Below are 24,100 nucleotides of genomic sequence, written 5' to 3' on the forward strand. Positions count from 1 at the left end.
AATGGAAACCTAATTCAGCTGAGCGGAATTTTAGTTTACGCAATGGAAACCTAATTCAGCAAGACTAAATTACAGATTTCACTAATTCAACTGTGCTGAATTGCGGATTTAGTAAAAAATTTCCCCGATAAGGCAAGCTGAATTGAAGATTTTCTATCGTAAACCTTATTCAGCTGTCTCAAATTGAAAATTTTCGAAGAAAAACCTTATTCAGCTAAGCAAATTTCAAGTTTTCGCATAGAAATCCCAATTCAGCAGTCATGAATTGAAGATTTCCAATAGGAAACCCTTTTTAGGTGAGCTGACTTGAAGATTTGGCAAAGGAAATTTAATTCAGCTGAGCAGAATTGCATATTTCACAAGGGAAATCTAATTCAGCAGGGCTGAATAGCAGATTTACTAATCAATACCCCCATTCAGGCAAGCTGAATTGAAGATTTCCTATCGTAAACCTTATTCAGCTGTGTCAAATCGAAGATTTCCGAAGATGAACCTTATTCAGCTGGGCAAAATTCAAGATTTCGCATAGAAATCCCAATTCAGAAGTCATGAATTGAAGATTTTCAATAGGAAACCCTTTCCGACTGGGAGGAATTTCAGATTTCGCATTGAAAGCCTAATTCAGCTAAGCGGTAATGCAGATTTTGCAGTGAAAACCTAATGCAGCTACGCGGAATTGCTGATTTTGCAATGAAAACCTAATTCAGCATGGCTGAATAGCAGATTTACTAATAAAAATTATAGATTTCGCAATAGAAATCTAATTCAACAGAGCGGAATTGCAGATTTAGTAATGGAAACCTAATTCAGCTGAGTAGAATTTAATATTTCCTACAAGAAACGTAATTCAGCTGGGCTGAATTGCAATTTTTTTATGAAAGCCTAATTCAGCTGTGTAGAATTCCAGATTTCTTCATGAAAACCTAATTCAGCTGGGTAAAATTGCAGCATACATAATAGTAACATAAATTAACCGGACTAACTTGAAGATTTCTGATAGGAGACCTAATTCAGCTGGGTTAAATTGCATATTTCCTTCGAAAGAATCTTATTCAGCTGGGCTGAATTCCATTTTTCTTAATGGAAACTTATTTAAGTCGAACTAAATTGCAGATATTGTAATAAAAACTTAATTCAGCTGAGCTGAATTGCAGATTTCTGAAGGAAACCCTAATTTAGCTGAAATAAATTGGAAATTTTTGAAAAGGAACCCCATTCAGCCGAGCTGAATTGCAGATTTCAGAAGGGAAACCTAATTCAGCTAAGAGGAATTGTTGATTTCTTAAGGAAACCCCAATTCAGCTGAGCTGAATTGCAGATTTCTGAAGAGAAATCTAATTCAGCTGAGCTGAATAGCCAATTTTTGATGTGGAACCTTAATTAAAACTCAGCTGAATTTCAGATTTCCTAATAAAAATATAATTCAGCTGAGCTGAATTGCAGATTTTTGAAGGAAAACGTAATTCAGCTGGTCAAAATTGCATATTTCCCATGGAAAACCAAATTCAGCTGGACTAAATTGCAGATTTTCTTATGAAAACCTAATTCAGCTGGGCTTTCAACTCGGCTCCCCGGGTCAATGTCTTCAAATATTAATCAATTATACAGAGATTCAAAAAAAAAAATAAAACAAAACATTTCAATAGACCATTAATTAAAAAAATTTGAATGACAAGAACAACAACAACGAGAAGAACAATTAAATACCAACAACAACAAACTGGGGGTATAATTTTTCAAAAAATAAAATTAGTAACAAATCAAGCTCTCGATTACCCTACACATTAACCTCAATTAGCAATGGCTGTGAACAAAAAAAAAAACAAAGGCAACAACAACCGAACCTGGGGCAACAACAACAAAGCTGCGGCGTGGAGAATTCCAGTTAATAATATTCAACTAAATATTTCAACATATTATTATTGTTGTTGTTATTGGTGTTCTTAAATAATAGTCATAGTAGCGTAACAACAACACCCATAGCAAAAAAATAGTTAATTATAGTTATTTCTGTTTTTGTTGTTGTTTTTTTTTTCATTCATTCACCAACCAGCCAGCCAGGGCACCACCATTCCGAATCAGCTCTAGTTTATTTGTTTTTAAAGACCCCAGTCATAATTATCGACAATTATCAATAACACCATAAGAAAAAAAAAACAACAACAACGACAACAACAACAACAATTATGAAGCCAGTTAAATAGGTGAAATAAAATAAGAACAAAAACAACAAAAAACAACTGGCGAGAACAAGAGTGGGTAAACATTCCCCCCTCACAGCTCTCTTGCGAGAAAAGTAAACAATGGAAATAGTCGCACAGCAGATGATGATAAATGTTCGAGCAAAGAAAAAAAAACACAAAAGATATACGAAAATAGAAGCAAATATTTAAATAAATTAAATATTGACTAAACACAAAAATCGACAACAACAACAACGACAAAAAAAACAACATGAAACCAGAAAAAACCAGGAGAAAAAAATATCAAACACAAACCACACAGTGTTGGGTTGCTTGGCGATGACGACGATAATTCATGGCAAGGAAATCATTTCGACAACCACAAAAGAATGTTTGCGGTTTTGGGGGTTTTAGAAAATATAACCCAAGCCAATTTTGCTGAGCGGAATAGAAAAATTCGTAAAGGATAAATAATTCAGCTGGTGTAGATTGAAGATTTCCTATCGTAAACCAAATTCAGCTAAGCTGAATTGCGGATTTCTTATGCAAACCCTCATTCAGCAAGGCCGAATTGAAGATTTCGTATAAAAACCTCAATTCAGCTGGGCTAAATTTAATATTTCATATGGAAACCCTAATTCAGCTGGGCTAAATTGCAGATTTCCCCTGGAAACCTTAATTCAGCTGAGCTATATTGAAGATTTCTTATTGGAAACCCAATTCAGCTGAGCTAAATTGAAGATTTCTTATTGGAAACCTAATTCAGCTGGGGAAAATGGAAGATTTTCTATGGAAAACCTAATTCTGCTGTTCGAAATTTTAAATTCCCTACGAGAAACTTAATTCTGCTAGGATAAATTTAAGATTTCCAAAGGGAAATCTAATTCAGCTAGGCTAAATTGAAGATTTCCTATTGAAAACCTAATTCAGCTGAGCTATATTGAAGATTTCCTATGGAAACCTTTATTCAGCCGGGCTGAATTGAAAATTTCCTTTGGAAACCTTAATTCAGTCAGGCTGAATTGAAAATCTCCTTTGGAAACCCTAATTCAGCCGGGCTGAATTGAAGATTTCCTATGGAATTGAAGATTTCCTATGGAAACCCGGGCTGAATTGAAGATTTCCTATGGAAACCTTAATTCAGCAGGGCTGAATTGAAGATTTCCTATGGAAACCTTAATTCAGCAGGGCTGAATTGAAGATTTCCTATGGAAACCTTAATTCAGCAGGGCTGAATTGAAGATTTCCTATGGAAACCTTAATTCAGCAGGGCTGAATTGAAGATTTCCTATTTAAACCTTAATTCAGCAGGGCTGAATTGAAGATTTCCTATGGAAACCTTAATTCAGCCGGGCTGAATTGAAGATTTTCTATGGGAATTCAAGCTGTGCTATATTGAACATTTCTTACGGTAAACCAAATTCAGCTAAGGAAAATTTAAGATTTGTTATGGTAAACCTAATTCAGCTGGGCAAAATTGAAGATTTCCTATGGGAAACCTAATTCAGCTAAGCTAAGTTGAAAATTTCCCAACAGAAACCTAATTCAGCTGGGCTAAATTGAAGATTTCCTATAGAAACCTTAATTCAGCCAGGCTGAATTGAAGATTTCTTATGGTAAAACAAAATTCACTGAGGAAAATTGAAGATTTGTTATAGGAAAATAAATTCAACTGGGCTAAATTGAAGATTTGATGAAACCTAATTCAGCTGGTTCAAAGTGAAGATATTTAAACAGAAACCTAATTGAGCTAAGCTGAATTGCAGATTTCTTATGGAAAACCTAATTCAGCTAAGCTAAATTGAAGATATCCCAACAGAAACGTAATTCAGCTGCGTCTAATTGCAGATTTCCCAATGGAAACCTAATTCAGCTGAGCCAAATTGAAGATTTATTATGGAAATCTTAAGATTTCATATGGGAAACCCAATTCAGCTAAGCTGAATTGCATTTTTCGTGAAAATTTTACACAAAAGTGGATAGATATGGGTCAAATTTCACCTATTCAGCTAAGCTGAATTGTAGATTTCTTATTGAAAACCTAATTAAGCTAAACTGAATTGTAAATTTCCTATGAAAAGCCTAATTCAGCTAAGCTGAATTGCAGATTTCTTATAGAGAAACCTAATTCAGCTAGGCTGAATTAAAGATTTCTTATTGAAAACCTTATCAGTCTATAATTACTGTGCTATGACATCAATATAATTATCATTTGACGTCGGTAAATGAAACAATTACGGGCCATTCACATTCCAAGAAATTTGAGGCGGCACAGTGGGTGCGGAAGGAGTCTTGGTTTATTTTTATAAGACTATAAAAATATTTTAAAGAGAGCTTTTCTGCCATGGAACGACAATATTTCTTTTTCATTTTCAAAATTTCCCCCCACTGTGCCGCCTTAAGTCAACATTTACGTACCACCACATTATATCTATCTATTTTCATATGACTGTCATTGACTATGCCCGGTTTTTCATGCACGAGGTGTTGTTTTATTTAATCTACGGCATACCTCTCTATTATTCACAAGACCAAAACAACAACAAAATCAATAAAAATAATAATAAGAACAAGAAAAACACCAAAAGCAACAACAATTTAGTGAAACAAAAAAAACAGAGTCCAGATAATACCAGTCGTGTAAATATTTGCAAAGACGGACGGACGGATGGATGGGTGAACAAATGGAGGTATTTAAAAATAAACAGATTTCTATTAACTGCTTGGTTTGGGTTTAATTTGGTTTATTTGCAGAGGTGGTTGTTTGTCTGTCAGTTTGTTTGTTTTATGACACCCTGGTGTACATATGTACAAACAAATATGTATAAAAATGGGTCTGCCGGTCTTTTTTCTCTGCTGTTCGCAATAAACAATCGGTGATAATTTCAAAAGAAAGCAGCTAAAAGCGGTTAGCCGGAAAAATAATAGGTGTGTTTTTCAAAATTGATAAAAAATATAGGCAGATTCCTCAATTCAGCTGGGCTGAATTGAATACTTCCTACAGAAACCTTAATTCAGCTGGGCTGAATTGAAGATTTCCTATTGGAAACCTAATTCAGCCATGCTGAATTGAAGATTTCCTATTGGAAACCTAATTCAGCCATGCTGAATTGAAGATTTCCTATTGAAAACCTAATTCAGCCAGGCTGAATTGAAGATTTCCTATAGAAACCTTAATTCAGCCAGGCTGAATTGAAGATTTCCTATAGAAACCTTAATTCAGCTGGGCTGAATTAACGATTTCCTATAGAAACCTTAACTCAGCTGGGCTGAATTGAAGATTTCCTATGGAAACCTTAATTCAGCCGGGCTGAATTGAAGATTTCCTATGGAAACCTTAATTCAGCCAGGCTAAATTGAAGTTCTGCTATGAAAACCTTAATTCAGCTGGGCTGAATTGAAGTTCTCCTATGGAAACCTTAATTCAGCAGGGCTAAATTGAAGATTTTCGATGGGAACCCTCATTCAGCAAGACTAAATGGAAGATTTTATATGGCAAACCTAATTCAGCTGTTCTATATTGAAGATTTACTATGAAAAATCTAATTCAGCTGGTTTTCGCTGAATTGAAGATTTCCTATAGAAACCTTAATTCAGCCGGGCTGAATTGGAGATTTCCTATAGAAACCTTAATTCAGCCGGGCTGAATTGAAGATTTCCTATAGAAACCTTAATTCAGCCGGGCTGAATTGAAGATTTCCTATAGAAACCTTAATTCAGCCGGGCTGAATTGAAGATTTCCTATAGAAACCTTAATTCAGCCGGGCTGAATTGAAGATTTCCTATAGAAACCTTAATTCAGCCGGGCTGAATTGAAGATTTCCTATAGAAACCTTAATTCAGCCGGGCTGAAGTGAAGATTTCCTATAGAAACCTTAATTCAGCCGGGCTGAATTGAAGATTTCCTATAGAAACCTTAATTCAGCCGGGCTGAATTGAAGATTTCCTATAGAAACCTTAATTCAGCCGGGCTGAATTGAAGATTTCCTATAGAAACCTTAATTCAGCCGGGCTGAATTGAAGATTTCCTATAGAAACCTTAATTCAGCCGGGCTGAATTGAAGATTTCCTATAGAAACCTTAATTCAGCCGGGCTGAATTGAAGATTTCCTATAGAAACCTTAATTCAGCCGGGCTGAATTGAAGATTTCCTATAGAAACCTTAATTCAGCCGGGCTGAATTGAAGATTTCCTATAGAAACCTTAATTCAGCCGGGCTGAATTGAAGATTTCCTATAGAAACCTTAATTCAGCCGGGCTGAATTGAAGATTTCCTATAGAAACCATATTTCAGCCAGGCTGAATTGAAGATTTCCTATGGAAACCTTAATTCAGCCAGGCTAAATTGAAGTTCTGCTATGAAAACCTTAATTCAGCTGGGCTGAATTGAAGTTCTCCTATGGAAACCTTAATTCAGCAGGGCTAAATTGAAGATTTTCGATGGGAACCCTCATTCAGCAAGAATAAATGGAAGATTTTATATGGCAAACCTAATTCAGCTGTTCTATATTGAAGATTTACTATGAAAAATCTAATTCAGCTGGTTTTCGCTAAATTGAATATTTCATATGGGAAAACTAATTCAGCTGCGCTAGATTCAAGATTTCATATGGCAAACCTAATTCAGCTGTTCTACATTGAAGATTTACCATGGAAAATCTAATTCAGCTGAGCTAAATTGAAGACTTTGTATGGGAAACCTAATTCAGCTGCGCTATATTCATGATTTGTTATGTGAAACCTAATTCAGCTGGGTAAATTGCAGATTTCCTATGAGAAACATTATTCGGCAGAGCTGAATTGCAGATTTCTAATGGGAATCGTAATTTAGTTCGGCTGAATTATATATTTTCTACAGAAAACCTAATTCAGCTTAGCTGGCTTGTAAATTTCCTACTGGAAATCTAATTAAGCTAAGCTGAACTGAAGATTTTTTAATGGAAACATAAATCAGCTTAGCTGAATTGCAGATTTTCCATCGAAACCCAAATTCAGCTCAGCTGAATTGCAGATTTTCCGTTGAAATCCAAATTCAGCTTAGCTGAATTGCAAATATTTCATCATAAACCTAATTCTGCTTAGCTGAATTGCAGATTATCCATCGAAATCCAAATTCAGCTTAGCTGAATTGCAGATTTTCCGTCGAAAACCAAATTCAGCTTAGCTGAATTGCTGATTTCCTACTGGAAACCTAATTCAGCTGCACTATATTAAAGAATTCCCATTGAAACCCATATTCAGCTTTGCTGAATTGCAGATTTCCTAATGAAAACCTAATTCAGCTAAGCTGAATTGAAATATTCTTCAAGAAAAAAACTTTAGATATATAAAAAATACCCATTATAATTTCTTATACACTCCCAAGTGGCTTTCATATAAAATTTTTTACCACCGTCGTCGTCGTCAAGTGCTATCTTATCGGTCGGACGGGCCCAATATTCATCACACACATTATGTTTATTACGAGGGTACTTAAAATAATAATCATAATGACGATGAAGTCTATAAACTAACTGCTCATTTCAAGTATATTCTGGCATTTCATTTCAATTTGTTGTTGTTGTTGCTGTATATCGTTGAAATATTTTTGTTGTTGGCATGGTGTTGTATTTCAGTTGTTGTTGTTGTTGACATTGTACTCCATATTGTGTCACTGATAAGCAGAAGAATAACAGAGCCACAGAACTACTCCTCTTAAGCATTACCCCCTAGGCCAGACGGCTTAAGTGGGTGAGGGGTGAGGCAAGGAGGTTAGGGTAATGCCACCACGATATCTGGTATTTCTGTTTGTTTTTGTGGTTGTTGTTGTTGTTTTTGCTTTCTTTATTTCACATTTGTTTAACAATTCCAGACAAATGTTTAATTAGATCATTATTTATAGCACCAATCATTTGTGTTTTTATTCTGTTTATTCCGGTTTTTTGTTGTTTTTCCCCTCTCCCCATCCCCTTCTCCCTAACTCTCGGGGGAGGGAGATTTGAGTTAATTCCCCACAATAAAAAATAAAAATGAAACAAATGTGGGTTTTATTTGCCATATTAATGTGAGATAAGGTTTAGCTTAGCATGCCAGAACATGGCCATATAAAATGATGGTGATGATGAGGCGATCATGGTGTAAACACAGAATGGCTTTCGTTTATCAGTCGCCGAGTGGAGGGCAGGTGTGAAATTTAATTAAGGGACCACCAAAAGAAATCTTTTTATGGAAATTCAAATATACAAGTTCATACATAGATAACAATTAACAATTTTTATGATTTTTAATAATTAACAAGGGAAAAACTTTGCTGAATTAAAATGTTGTCAAGGAATAAATTAATTTAGAGGGTTTCAATAGGAAATCTTCAATTCAGCTCGGCTGAATTAATGTTTCAATAGGAAATCTTCAATTCAGCCCAGCTGAATTAATGTTTCCATAAAAAATCTTCAATTCAGCTCGGCTGAATTAAGGTTTCTATAGGAAATCTTCAATTCAGCCTGGCTAAATTAAGGTTTCCATAGGAAATCTTCAACTCAGCCCAGCTGAATTAAGGTTTCCATAGGAAATCTTCAATTCAGCACAGCTGAATTAAGGTTTCCATAGGAAATCTTCAATTCAGCCCAGCTGAATTAGGGTTTCAGTACGAAATCTGCAATTCAGCTCATCTGAATTAGGTGTCCATTAGGAAAGCTACAATTTAGCCCAACTGAATTAGGGTTTCAGTACGAAATCTGCAATTCAGCTCATCTGAATTAGGTGTCCATTAGGAAAGCTACAATTTAGCCCAGCTGAATAATGTTTCAACAACGAATTCTCAAATTCAGCCCAGCTGAATTAGGTTTCTTTTAGTTAATTTGCAATTTAGCTTAGCTAAATTAGGTTTCTATTCGAAATTTGCAATTCAGCTCAGCTGAATTATGTTTCGCTTCGGAAATTTACAATTTAACTCACCTGAATTAGGTTTTCACTAGGCAATCTTCAATTCGGTTTAGCTGAATTAGGTTTCCACTAGGAAATCTTAACTTTTTACCAGCAGAATACGGTATTATTTTAGAAATCTGTAATCTAGACTAACTGAATTAGATTTCCTTTGGAAAATCTTTAATTTGACCTAGCTGAATTAGGTTTCCCATATGAAATCTTTAATTCGACACAGCTGAATTAATTTTCCCATAAGAAATTTTCAATTTAGCCCAGCTGAATTTGGTTTCCCATAGGAAAACATCGATTTTACTCAGTTTAATTTAGTTTCTCATATCCAATCTTCAATTTAACCCAGCTGAATTAGGTTTCCCGTAGAAAATCTTTAATTTAGATTAGCTGAATAGGGTTTATGTTAGAATATATGCAATTTAGGCTAGCTGAATATGGTTTCAAGCAGGAAATTCAAAATGTAGTCTAGCTGAATTAGATTTCCATTAGCATATCTTCAAATTAGGCTAGCTGAATTAGGTTTCCACTTGGAAATCTTCAATTTATACCAGCTAAATTAGGGTTTCACTTCGAATTCTTCAATTTATACCAGCTGAATTTGGTTTCCCTTAAGAACTTTACAATTCAGCTTAGCTGAATTAGATTTGCATAAGAAAATCTTCATTTCAGCTTAGCTGAATTACCTTTCCCTCCCGAAATCTTCAATTCAGCTTAGCTGAATTAGGCTTCCCACCCGAAAATATTTAATTCACATTGGCTGAATTTGAATTCGAAAAGAAAGTATTCAATTCAGCTTAGCTGAATTACCTTTCCCATCCGAAATCTCCAATTTAGTTTAGCTGAATTTGGTTTCCATAAGAAAATCTTCAATACAGCAAAGCTGAATTTGATTTCCATAATAAAATCTTCAATTCAGCTTAGCTGAATTGCCTTTTCCACCCGAAATCTTCAATACACCTTGGTTGAATTTGTTTTCCATTAGGAAATATTTAATTCAGCTCAGCTGAATTTGGTTTACATAAGAAAATCATCAATTCAGCTTAGCTGAATTACCTTTCCCAACCGAAATCTTAAAATCAGCTTAGCTGAATTACCTTTCCCACCCGAAATCTTTAATTTAGTTGAGCTGAATTTGATTTCCATAAGAAAATCTTCGATTCAGCTTAGCTGAATTTGGTTTCCCATCCGAAATCTTCAATTCAGCTTAGCTGAATTAAGCCTTACCTCGGAAATTTCCTAAAAATTTAATTTATTTTGCTTGTATTAACCCACATTTAATTGAAATATCATATAACACACAACATTTAATATTTGCTTGTTTGTTTGTCGTAGATAACCCGGAATACACCCATTTGTTATCAGGATGGAAGGCCTGATAATAATCCGAATATTACCTCCATTTATGTGTTTGATGTGGTTGTTTTCTTTTTTATTCTATAATGATTGTGATTTATAAATAACATTGAAAGAATATTTTCGAGTATGACCAATTAATAATGGAAGAGCCGGACGGACGGACAGACAGACAGACTTGAGATAAGCCCAGGAAAATAAATCAACAACAACCAAAAACGTGAACTAGTTCTCCTCGTATGCAACAAATTAAATGACAATTCCGAAATGAAGTTCCCAAATCATTATGCCTGCCTGCCTGGCTGGCTGATAAGATAATCATCTGGGAAACTTTTTCCCCATGCGCATACTATGTGTGAAAGTCCGACTGATTGCCTAATCATCATCATCATCGATAGTTCCGTGGCCATTAGGCGCAATACAATAACCTTCAAAAGCAACCCAACCCCAACCGCATTTCCCCACCCTGTTCCAGTACAAACAGCCAACTTTCTATTATTCTTGCCGATAAGGAGGCTTTTTATTTTTCGCTTAATCTATTTGTAGTTCTGTGGACCACCTTTAATAAACCTTTTGGCCTCATCAGCAGCAGTATTGCTTTCGATGCCGATGAGGATAAGCCTCGTTTGGTCTATCTGTCTGTCTGTCTGTCCGTCCGAAATACACACTTTTTTCTTCATTGCTGTTAAGTGATAACCTCTTGGTTGTTATAGCGCAACAACTTTGACTTCGGTTATCTCTCTGTTACGCCTGAGAGAGCACTACGCCACCACAGAGGTTAAACCCCGGCCGACAATAAAAAAAAATGTAGAAAGACATTCAACCAAAAATAAATGGAAAGAAGAAGAAAAAATAAAAAAAAAACTTGGATGAGCTGTACTTCTTACTTAACAATTGCGTTGGTCGTTCGTTCGGTTGTTGATTCGGTCGATCTATAATCTCGGAAACCGAGAACCAAACCGCGAAACACTTGACAGACTGATAAGAGGAGACATAGAATGACACACTGAGGGTTCGTGGAACAGATAGGCAGTCAATGAAAGCGAAAGAATGACAATAATTTTTATTTCACATGCTGACAATGGTCCTCAGCCCCCCACCCCCCTCTTCACCACCACCCTCTCACCATGCTTGTGAGTAATGTTTTCTTTGCTTTCAATATTGACATCAATTGTAAATTTATTTATTTATTTATTTTTTTTTTTTGATTTTGCATCATCAAGACTGAGCAAGGAGAGGACGAGAAAGAGAGAGACGAAACGACACGACACGATGGAGCAGAACCGATTGACAGATCCATGGAAAATTATAAATAATTCATGCATAAATATCAATAAGAAAAAGAGAGAAAAACCTAGATTTAAAGGAAATGGAAATGTTTGCAGCAACCTTCAACCAAACGAACGGAGGTGACAAGTAAATCAGTTGGGAAATCTTCCATTCAGCTCAGCTGAATTAGGTTTCGCAAAGGAAATCTTCAATTAAGCCCACCTAAATTAGATTTCCTATAGGAAATCTTCAATTCAGCTTAGCTGAATATGGTTTCCTATAGGAAATCTTCAATTCAGCTTAACTGAATATAGTTTCCTATAGGAAATCTTAAATTCAGCTTAGCTGAATAAGGTTTCCTATAGGAAATCTTCAATTCAGCTTAGCTGAATTAGGTTTCCTATAGGAAATCTTCAATTCAGCTTAGCTGAATTAGGTTTCCTATAGGAAATCTTCAATTCAGCCCAGCTGAATAAGAGTTCCTATAGGAAATCTTCAATTCAGCTTAGCTGAATTAGACTTCCCTTATGAAATATTTAATTCAGCCCATCTGAATTAGATTTCGCAAAGGAAATCTTCTATTCAGCGTAGCTGAACAAGTGTTCTAATACAAAATCTTCAATTCAGCGCGGCTGAATTAGATTTCCTATAGGAAATCTTCAATTCAGCGCGGCTGAATAAGAGTTCCTATAGGAAATCTTCAATTCAGCCCGGCTGAATAAGAGTTCCTATAGGAAATATTCAATTCAGCCAGGCTGAATTAAGGTTTCCATAGGAAATCTTTAATTCAGCCCGGCTGACTTAAGGTTTCCATAGGAAATCTTCAATTCAGCCCCGCTGAATTAAGGTTTCCTATAGGAAATCTTCAATTCAGCTTAGCTGAATAAGGTTTCCTATAGGAAATCTTCAATTCAGCTTAGCTGAATAAGGTTTCCTATAGGAAATCTTCAATTCAGCTTAGCTGAATAAGGTTTCCTATAGGAAATCTTCAATTCAGCTTAGCTGAATAAGGTTTCCTATAGGAAATCTTCAATTCAGCTTAGCTGAATAAGGTTTCCTATAGGAAATCTTCAATTCAGCTTAGCTGAATAAGGTTTCCTATAGGAAATCTTCAATTCAGCCGTGCTGAATAAGAGTTCCTATAGGAAATCTTCAATTCAGCCAAGCTGAATAAGAGTTCCTATAGGAAATCTTCAATTCAGCCAAGCTGAATAAGAGTTTCCATAGGAAATCTTCAATTCAGCCCAGAAGAATTAGAGTTTCCATCGGAAATCTTCAATTCAGCCCAGCTGAATTAAGGTTTCCATAGGAAATCTTCAATTCAGCCCAGCTGAATTAAGATTTCCATAGGAAATCTTCAATTCAGCCCAGCTGAATTAAGGTTTCCATAGGAAATCTTCAATTCAGCCCAGCTGAATTAAGGTTTCCATAGGAAATCTTCAATTCAGCCCAGCTGAATTAAGGTTTCCATAGGAAATCTTCAATTCAGCCCAGCTGAATTAAGGTTTCCATAGGAAATCCTCAATTCAGCCCAGCTGAATTAAGGTTTCCATAGGAAATCTTCAATTCAGCCCAGCTGAATTAAGGTTTCCATAGGAAATCCTCAATTCAGCCCAGCTGAATTAATGTTTCCATAGGAAGTCTTCAATTCAGCTTAGCTGAATAAGGTTTCCTATGGGAAATCTTCAATTCAGCTTAGCTGAATAAGGTTTCCGTTAGGAAATTAGCAATTCAGCGTGTCTGAATAAGATTTCCGTTAGGAAATCAACAATTCAGCGTGTCTGAATAAGATTTCCGTTAGGAAATCAACAATTCAGCTTCAGGGGTTTATTAGAAGCCTAATTGGACTAAGAGGAGCTCGTTAAAGGTCCAATCAGCATAAGGGAGCTCCTTAGACGTCTAATTGGATAAAGAGAAGATTGTCAGAGGTCCGATTAGTTATGTAGGAGGTTGTTAGAGGTCCGATTAGGTTAAGAGGAGTTTATTAGATATCCTATTAGGTTACGAGAAGATTGTTAGAGGTCCAACTAGGCTGAGAGGAGGTTGTTAGAGGTCCAATTGGGTTAAGAGGAATTATGAGATGGTTGTTAGAGGTCCGATTAGGTTAGGAGGAGTATATTAGAGGTCCGGAAGTTGTTCGAGGTCCAATCATGTTAAGAGGAGCCCGTCAGAGGACCAATTGGATTAAGAGTAGGTTGTCAGAAGTCAGATTAGTTATGTAGGAGGTTGTAAGAGGTCCAATTAGGTTAAGAGACGGTTTTTAGAGGTCCGACTAGGTTTAGAGGAGGTTGTTTGAGGTCCAGTTGTGTTAAGAGCTGGTTTTTAGAGATCCAATTTGGTTTAGAGGATGTCCGATTAGGTTAGGAGAAGGTTGTTTGAGGTCCAACTAGGCTGAGAAGAGCTCATTAAAGGTCCAATTAGGGTAAGAGAAGGTAAATTTTATTAAAAGAGGTTTAGTTATTACAGGTCCAATTAGTTATGGAGGATATGAAGCAGACACCTATAGGTCTGAATGTAAAAGGTAACGTTGTTAAGGTATTATCCTATGTTAGGAGAAGGTCGTTAGAGGCTCGACTAAGTTAATATGTGTTTGTTGCAACCATAGACCCCATTTGAACCAGATCAGATTCTTTTCCATGAATTTATATTTAATTATTTTTTAAAACTTTCCCCCCAAAAAAACCCCGCACTATTTCCCTAATTACTTCTTCCCAAATGATAAATGATGATGATGACCTGAAACCGCTTTTTCAGATTTTCTTTCAACCTTCTTCTTTAGTTTCCTTCTTGCCCATATTGCTTTTCCGCTTACCTTTTCTACAGCTGATGAAACACCAATTGATGACTGTTGTACACCTTCGGCGCGACTAGAGTGTTTTTCATAGCATGTGGAACAAATTTGCACCATGCCTAGAGGGGCGAGAAGATCAAAGGGAAAGAGAGAGAGAGAGAAAGAACAAAAAAAAAGTTAGTTTTTTCGGTTGTTTGTCGGTGTTTTTCTTTCTTCGCTTTGCTTTGCTCAGTGGCTTACCTTGCGGGCTAATGGGACTAGCATTCTTATAAGCTGTCATTTGTTTTATGAATGGATAGTAGGGTTCACGTTCGGCATTTGGACAACAATAGACCAGTCTTAATTGTGAGGAGGGGGCATCAGTGCCGCAGGTATAACACACAAATTTTGCACGTTCCACAACGGAGGCAGGTTTTTTCCTTAGATAATAGTTGCGTTCACTTTCGGGTATTTGATTAGTCTGAAAAGAGAGAGAAAAGTGGGGAGAGATTAGAAATATGAAAAAGAAGAATTTTTTAACAAAATGTATAAAATGGGTCCCAAAATATCCAAAATATTTTTAAAAATCGTTGCTTGAAGCTTAGGTTGTATTTCAAAAAAATCGTTTAAAAAAATAAGGTTTGGAGCTCTAAAAGACCCTATTAGAAGTCCGGCATGTATTGTAGGAGCTCATTAGACCTACAATTAGGTTAGGAGGAGGTCTTTAGAGGTCCGAATAGGTATGTAGGAGGTTGTTAAAGGTAAAATTATGATAAAAGCAGGTTGTTAGAGGTTCAACTAGGTTAAGAGGATGTTGATAGAGGTCCGATTAGGTATTTAGAAGGTTGTTAGTGTCCATTTAGGGTAAGAGAAGGATGTTAGAAGTCCGATTTTTTATGAAAAGGTTGTTAGAAGTCCGATAAGGTCATAAGAGGTCGATAGAGGTCCAATTAGGTTAATATGAGGTTGTTAGAGGTCCGATGAGGTAATGAGGAGGATGTTAGTGGTCCGATGAGGTTATGAGGAAGTTGGTAGAGATCCGATTATTTATGTAGGTGGTAGTTAAAGCACCGATTAGGTTGGCAAGAGGTAGATAGAGGTCCGTTTAGATTTAGAGGAGGTTGTTAGAGGTCCCATTAGGTGGGTAAGATGTTGTTAGAGGTTCGATTAGGTATGTAGGAGGTTGTTAGAGGCCCAACTAGATTAAGATGAGGTCATTAAAGATCCAATCGGATTCATAGGAGGTTGCTAGAGGTCCGATTTTGTTAGGAGAATGTTGTTACAGGTCGATTTAGTTAGAGGAAAGTTGTTAGAAGTCCGATAAGGTTAAGAGAAGGTTATTAGAGGTTCGAAGAAGTTATCAGAGGTCTAATTAGATTAAGAGGAGAGCGTTAGAGGTCCAATTAGGTTAAAAGGAGGATGTTAGAGGTCCGATTAGGTTAAGATGAGGGTGTTAGAGGACAAATTAGGTTAAGAGGAGTATGTTAGAAGTCCAATTAGGTTAAGAAGAAGTTATCAGAGGTACAATTAGGTTAAGTGGAGGGTGTTAGAGGTCCAATTAGGTTAAGGGGAGGGTGTTAGAAGTCCAATTAGGTTAAAAGGAAGTTGTTAAAGGTCCAACTAGGTTAAGAGGATCTCATTAGATGTCCGATTACATTAAGAGGAAATTGTCAGAGGTCGAATTTGTTTAAGAAGTGATTGTAATTTAAGTAAGGTAAGTATTTCCGGAGGGGTTTTTTAGAAGTCTAACTAAAAGTCCGATTAGGTTAGGAGCAAGTTGTTAGAGATCCGATCAGATAAGCAGGACTTTTTTTAGAGATCTAAATAATATAGCACATGATCATAAGAACTTCAATTAGTGCAGAGGAGATCATCATGGTTCGAATAGTATAGTAGAGGTCCATTTGAAGTCCGATATGCATATAAAGTGCTCATAATAGGTCTAACATGCCCGTTAGCGATCCGACTTGTATAGTAAATGAACATGAGAGGTATGAAGAGGTTCTTAGAGGTCCGCTCAAGTAAGGAGGAAGTAATTAAAGATCTTTTCATTTACAAAACAGAGGAGGTTTTTAGAGGTCAGATGAGGAAAATATCTGGTTATTACGGATCGAATTAATATAGAAATAGCTCTTAAGAGTTCGCTAGAGGTTCGATTAGGATAGAAGGAGTTTGTTAAAGGTCCGATTAGAAAATGTTGCTAAGAGGTCGAACTAATATTGAAAGTGCTCTTAAGAGGTTCTTAGAGGTGTGATCAGGTTTCGAAGTTGCTCATATTGGTCCGATTAGGTACGGAAGGAGTTTCAATTAGGTTAGAAGGAGTTTGTTAAAGGTCCGATTAGAAAATGTTCATAAGAGGTCGAACTAATATAGAAAGTGCTCTTAAGAGGTCCTTAGAGATGTGATCAGGTTTCGAGGTTGCTCTTATTGGTCCGATTAGGTACGGATGTGGTTATTAGAGATAAAAAATGCCCATAAGAGGTTAAAATAATATTATGGGAGCTCATTAGAGTTTCTATTAGTACAGTAGATGTTCATTGAAAGTTCCATGTGTATAAAAGAAGCTCACTGGCGATCCCCTTACGTAAGGCAAAGGTTGTTTGAGGGTCTGATGAGGAAAATGTCAGCTTATTACAGACCAAACTAATAAAAAAGGAGCTCTTCATAAGTGGTCCAACTAGTATTATTATGTTTAAGAGGAGCTCACTAACGATCCCATTATTGAAGAAGAAGGTAGTTCGAAGGTTCGATTATGTAAATATCAGGTTATTACAGATCTAATTAATATAGAAAGAGCTATTAAGAGGTCCCTGGAGGTTCGATTAGGTTGGGAGAGGTACAGATTAGGTACGAATGTGGTTATTAGACACAGATTTCGTATGTAAAATGCTCAGAAGAGGTCCAATTAGTAGTATGGAAGCTCTTGAGAGGTTCGACAGGTGAAGCAAAAGCTCATTGAAAGTTCGACATGTATAGGAGGAGCTCACTGGCGATCCCCTTACGTAAGGCAAAGGTTGTTCGAAGTTCCGATTAGGAAAATATCAGGTTATTAGATAGAATATATAAAGAAAGAGCTCTTAAGAGGTCCTTAGAGGTTCGATTAGGCTAGCTAGGATGTGGTAATTAGAGACAGAAAATGCTCATAAAAGGTCCAACTAGTAGTATGGAAGCTCTTTAGAGGTACGATTCATACAGTAGGAGTTCATAAGAAGTCCGACACGTATAGAAGCAGCTCAGTAGCGACCCCATTACGTAAAAAAGAAAATATCAGTTTATTAGAGATCGAAGTAATATAGAATGTACTCTTAAGAGGTCGCTAGAGGTTCGATTAGGTTATTAGAAATACCAAATGTTCACAAGAGGTCCAACTAGTAGTGTGGAAGCTATTTAGAGGTTCCATTACTACTTTCAATGAAATTCTACTCATTGAAAGTTCCACATGTATAAGAGTACCTCTCTAGCGATCCATTTGGTAAGGCGAAGGTTGTTAGAGGTCCGATTAGGAAAATATCAAATTATTAAAGATATAATTTATATAAAAAGTGTTCGATAGAGGTCCTTTGCGGTGTAGTTAGGTTAGGAAGAGTTTTTTATAGGTCCGATTAGGTACAGATGTGGTTATTAGAGAACGATTTTGTATAGAAAATGCTCTGAAGAGGTCCAATTAGTATTATGGAAGCTCTTTAGAGGTTCCATTAGTACAGTAGAAGTTCATTAGAAGTCCGCTATATATTAGAGGATCTCATTAAATGTCCGCTTAGGTAAGGCGGATGTCCTTGCGGCTCCAAATAGTTAACGGTAAGTTAATAAATAGTTTAAAAATGTACAAAATTTAATGATTTTTTAGAAAATATCTAAAAATTGGCCTCCAAAATTTATTCAAAAAATTTTTAAGCTCTTCAAGTCTTTAAAAAATATTTTTTTTTTTTTTTTTTTGTTTTTTTTTTTTTTTTTTTTTTTTTTGTAGTAGTTTATGTCTAGAAATCTGTTACGGATCTACACCACCACTATGTGTTTTTTATGGCCGGCCACCAATGAAAACATAAATTTAAAAATTCATTTGCACTTTAAAAAGACTAGAAAAAGAAGAAACCGTATGGATGGGGAGGGGGTCTAGAGAACGACCGGATCCCAGGCAGCAGCAGCAGCCAACATTTAACTTTCATTGCTTTAGTAGAACAGTTTTTGTTGATGTTGTTCTTCTTTTAATTTGCATAAAAATTTCATTAAACAAATAAAGTATTTCAAAAAAAAAAATTTGAAAACAAACAAAAAACTTTAAAACAACAAAAAAAGAAGAACAACCAAAACAACAACAACAACAAAAAATATGAACAAGTTTATTGACATTTGAAGTGATGGTGTGCGCTATGCCGGAAAGAGAGCCTGAGAGCTACTGCTGTTATATGCCGTGCTGAAAACAGATTAAATTGCAAAGCAACAACAAAACAAATGTTGTACAAAAACAACACAAACAACAACAAAAACACCCCAGAGCAGAAGCAGTAAGAAGAAACACAACACACAATAAAAAAAAATGAAAATAATAACAATAATAGCTTGGCCATAGACCACGAACAAGGCAATGAATTTATCATGGGGCCAAAAACCCACACACACGTACACACACACGGAAACTCACTTGCCCAAAATCTACTCTAACGGTTGGCTGGCTGGCTAATGGTTGGGAAGAGGAATCCATGCTCCAAATTGCCAAAAAAGAAAGAAAAAAGCAAAACAAAACCAGTAAGGAAAGTAGTAAAGTCGGACGGGGCCGACTATATGATACCCTTCACCACTATGGATATATTAAACAGGACTATTAACATGAAATTGGATGAAATAAAATATGTGATATTTATCTAAATGTGAATCTACCTATATATCCATAAGTTATATAAATCGACTTCAATCAAATATAAATAGGTTATCTGTTGGGCTATGTCTGTACTTCTAGAAAACGCAACTACGTAATTCTATGCTCAATTTTGTACGTTGTGCAAAATTTGATGTCAACCTGACTAGCATGAAGAGTTTGATGTCCAATTTACTTAAAATCGGGCGAAAATATATGTGGAAGCTCTATCCAAATATATCGAAGGATATATAGGGACTTTGGTGCACCATTTACATGAAATCGGACGAAACTATATCTGAATCTGGGTCGATTTCTTCGAAACTGGGCAGACATCATTCTAGGCTCAATTCAGTACGTTATGCCAAATTTCCTGCAAATCGAAAGATATATAGGGACTTTGGGGCACCATTAACATGAAATCGAACGAAACTATATATGGGAGCTATATCTAAATCTGGACCGATTTTCGCGAAACTGGGCAGACATCATTCTAGCCTCAATTCAGTACGTTATGCCAAATTTCCTGCAAATCGAAGGATATCTAGGGACCTTGGGGCACCATTTACATGGAATCGGACGAAACTATATATGTGAGCTATATCTAAATCTGGACCGATTTTCACGAAACTTGGCAGACATCATTCTAGACCTAAATGATTAGGCTGTACCAAATTTCGTGAAAATCGAAGGTTATCTAGGGACTTTGGGGCACCATTTACATGAAATCGGACGAAACTATATATGGGAGCTATATCTAATTCTGGACCGATTTTCACGAAACTTGGCAGACATCATTCTAGACCCAAATGATTAGGCTGTACCAAATTTCGTGCAAATCGAAAGATATATAGGGACTTTGGGGCACCATTTACATAAAATCGGACGAAACTATATATGGGAGTTATATCTAAATCGGGGCCGATTTTCTCGAAACTTGGCAGACATCACTCTAGGCTTAATTCAGTACGTTATGCCAAATTTCGTGCAAATCGAAAGATATATAGGGACTTTGGTGCACCATTTACATGAAATCGGACGAAACTATACATGGAAGCTATATCTAAATCTGGACCGATTTTCACGAAACTTGGCAGACATAATTCTAGACCTAAATGATTAGGCTGTACCAAATTTCGTGCAAATCGAAAGATATATAGGGACCGTTTACATTAAATCGGTTAAATATATATATGGGAGCTTTATCTAAATCTGAACCGATTTTTCCCAATTCGTCCTTAGGCCGAATAAGTGACCTATGCCAAATTTCATCCAAATCGGATCATAAATGCGACCTGTACTTTGTTTACAATTTAACATGGACAGACGGACAGACGGACGGACGGACGGACATGCATAAATCGATTCAGAAAGTGATTCTATGCATATTCTCAAAAGGAACCATGGGTCTATCTCGATTATTTTTGCCTGTTACAAACATATGCACAAAGACATAATACCCTGTACCACAGTGTGGTGAAGGGTATAAACACACACAAAAGACCTCCGAATAAAAAACCTCATCATATTTTTTTTTGCGCGATAGCACGCTTTGCAAAAAAAAAATCGAAGAAGAAAAAAATACAACAACAACAAAAAAGCTTTGTGAAAAAATAAATAAAAAAATACTGACTCGAAACTGTTTCAAATAAAAAAAAATGTTTGAAATGTCGGTTTTTGTTTCTTCCTTTTTTTTTTTTGATCGGAGGGGGATTTTATTGCCTTTATTGTTATTGTGTGTCATGTTGTTGTTGTTTTCCCATTCAGATTTTTTTTCATTTACAAAACTGCGACCAAACACGAAATGTATCCATAAATATTTTGATGATTAGAAGGAAAAGAAAAAAAAATACAATAACAACAACAACAACAACAAGAAAATAAAAATAAAGGCTGAAGAAAAAAAAAAGAAGGTTTGCGAAGGCCACACAAATCATCGGGAGCGATAGAGTGAAGCGGAGGTTTGAAATGGAGGTTAAGAAGGGGGTATGTGAAGGGTTCTTTGGCTTGCGGATTTTTTTTATTATTCAGGCAGCTGTGTTTGTGTGTGTGTTTTTGGGACTCAGCTGTCTTTTGACAGAGGAATTTAACTTCTTTTAGAATAGGAATTCACACAGCGTGTGATTGAATGAATGACGAAGTGACTGGGCGAGTGAGTGAGGAGTGAAAAAGAAGAACACCAAATTGAATTGATAGGTTCGAAAGTCCGATTAGATAAATATCAGGCTATTAGAGATCGAACTAATATTGAAAGAGCTCTTAAGAGGTCCCTAGAGGTTCGATTAGGTTAGGAGGAGTTTGTTATGCGTCCGATTAGCTACGGATGTGGTTATTAGAAATATAAAATGCTGATAACAAGTCCAATTAGTAGTATGGAAGCTCAATACAGGTTCGTCAAGTAAATCAGAAGCACATTGAAAGTTCCACATGTATAAGAGGAGATCTCTAGGGAACCCATTAGGTAAGGCGAAGGTTTTTAAATGTCCGATTAGGTAAATATCAAGTTATTACGAATCGAACTAATATAAGAGAAACTTTTGAGAGGTCTCTAGAGGTGCGATTAGGTTATAAGAAGGTTGTTATAGGTCCGATTAGGTACATATGTGGTTATTAGTGACCGATTACTTGCAAAAAATGCTCATAAAAGGTCCAACAACTAGTAGTATGGAAGCTCATTAGAGTTTCCATTTGTACAGAAGAAGTTCATTGAAAGTTCCATATGTATATGAGGAGCTCACTAACGATTCCCTTAGCTAAGGTGAAGGTTGTTCGAAGGTCCGATTAGGAAACTATCAGGTTATTAGAGATCGAACTAATATAAGAGGAGCTTTTAAGAGGTCCTTAAGAGGTGCGATTAGGTTAGAAGAAGGTTGTTATAGGTCCGATTAGGCACGTTAGGTGGTTATTAGAGATAGAAAATGTTCATAAGAGGGCCAACTAGTAATGTGGAAGTTCTTTAGTGGTTCCCCCCTTCGTACAGTAGAAGCTCATTATATGTCCGGCATGCAATAGAGGAGCTCATTAAATATCCGCTTAGGTAAGGCGGATGCCCTTACTGGTCCAATTAGTTAAAGGTAAGTGAATTTATAAAACGGATTTAGATAAGAAGAATGTTCGACTAGGTAAAGAGGAAGTTATTCGAATTCTCTGAAGAGGTCTGAAGAGGTTCTTAGAGGTCCGAAGATGTTTTTAGTCGATTGAAGAGGTTCTTAGAGGTCTGGAAAGTTCCGAAGAGGTTTTTATAGGTCCGAAGAGATAAAAAGAAGATTATTAGAAGTCCGATTAGGATAATATCACGTTATTAGTGATCGAACTAATGTAGAAAGAGCTCTTAAGAGGTCCTTAGCAGTGCGATTAGGTTAGGAGGAAATTGTTATAGGTCCGAATAGGTACGGTAAGAAAAATGGAGGTTGTTCGATATTCATCTACTTGAGGATGAGGTGATTAGAGATCTTCGTAATACAGAAGTTGTTCAGAAGACCAACAAAATAGTATAGGGAGAGCACACTAGAGGTTCAAACTGCATTGGAAAAATACATTAGAGGTCTGAAGAGTTTCTTAGAGTTCTAGAGAAATTCTTAGAGGTCTGAAGAGGTTCTTAGACGTCTAGAGATGTTCTTAGAGGTCTGAATAGGTTCTTAGAGGTCTGAAGATGTCCCTAGAGGTCCGAAGAGGGGAAAAGTAAGTTATTACAGATCTAACCAATATTGAACGTGAACACAAGTGCTTTACCCGGTATAAAATAAGCCCATTTGATGTTTGAAATGTATCGGAATAGCTCATTAGCCATCCTATTACTTGAGACAGGTTGTTAGAGGTCCAACTAGGTTAAAGGAGCTCACTTGAAATCCAATTAGGGTAGGAGAAGGTTCTTGGAGGGCGAAATGGGTTAAGAGAAAGTCATTAGAGAGGGATTTGGGTCCGATTGGGAGTTAAATGTCCGATTTGGTTTAGAGGAGATTATTATAGGCCAGTTTAGATGCGGATGTGGTTAATGGAGATCGAACTAATATAGAATATGCTCTTAAGGGCTTAAAATAGTATGAAGAAGCTCATTAGAACATCGAAGAAGGTCATTGGAAGTCCGGATTGTATAATATGAGATTCTTAGAAGTCCGATTGCGTTTAGAGAAGGTTGTTAAAGGTCCGATTAGGAAAGTATCAGGAAAGTATCTCTAATAAGATCATACTAATATTGAAAGTGCTCATTAGACCTTAAACTGGTATGGATGAAGCACATTAAAAGTCTGAATTGTATAGTATGAACTCCATAGAGGTGCGATTATATAAGGTAGGCGGTTGTTATAGGCCCGATAAGGTACGGATGTTGTTATTAGAGATCAAACTAATGTAAAAATTAAATAGAGGTTCAAATAGTGCAGAAGAAGCTGGTTGAAAGTCTGAATTGTATAGAATGAGTTCCTTAGAAGTGCTATTAGGTAAAGCGGATGTTGGATGTAGGTTCGGATTAGGTACGGATGTGATTATTTTATTTTTTAGAATTAATATAGAAAACACTCCAACAGGTATATGGGAAGCTCATTAATAGTTCGAATAGTATTAAAGAATATTCTTAGAAGCCAGACATGCATAGTAGAAGTTCATTATATGTCCAATTAGGTAAGACGGAGATTGCTTGAGGTCAGATTAGTTAAGGTCCTTAAAAAAATATTTTGAGAAAATTCAATTTTTTCAGAAGATATATAAACATATAATATTTAACAGATATATAACATTCAAGATTAAATCTTCAAT

General features: G+C 36.1%; 1 protein-coding gene across 1 annotated transcript in view; it reads right to left on the reverse strand.

Moving 5' to 3' along the window:
* The window catches only part of LOC133324309 (uncharacterized), an 85,255-nt gene that overhangs the window by 35,410 nt on the left and 25,745 nt on the right, over positions 1-24,100 (reverse strand). The window contains exons 3-4 of the mRNA XM_061533155.1: positions 14,752-14,971; positions 14,533-14,630 (exon numbers count right to left, since the gene is read on the reverse strand). Coding sequence (XP_061389139.1) covers positions 14,533-14,630; positions 14,752-14,971 — 318 coding nt within the window. The remainder of the gene's footprint in view (positions 1-14,532; positions 14,631-14,751; positions 14,972-24,100) is intronic.

Source organism: Musca vetustissima, unplaced genomic scaffold, assembly GCF_032173495.1.
Source record: "Musca vetustissima isolate MV318-11 ecotype Yass unplaced genomic scaffold, APGP_CSIRO_Mvet_v1 utg34763, whole genome shotgun sequence".
In the NCBI taxonomy this organism is placed as follows: Eukaryota; Metazoa; Arthropoda; class Insecta; order Diptera; family Muscidae; genus Musca; species Musca vetustissima.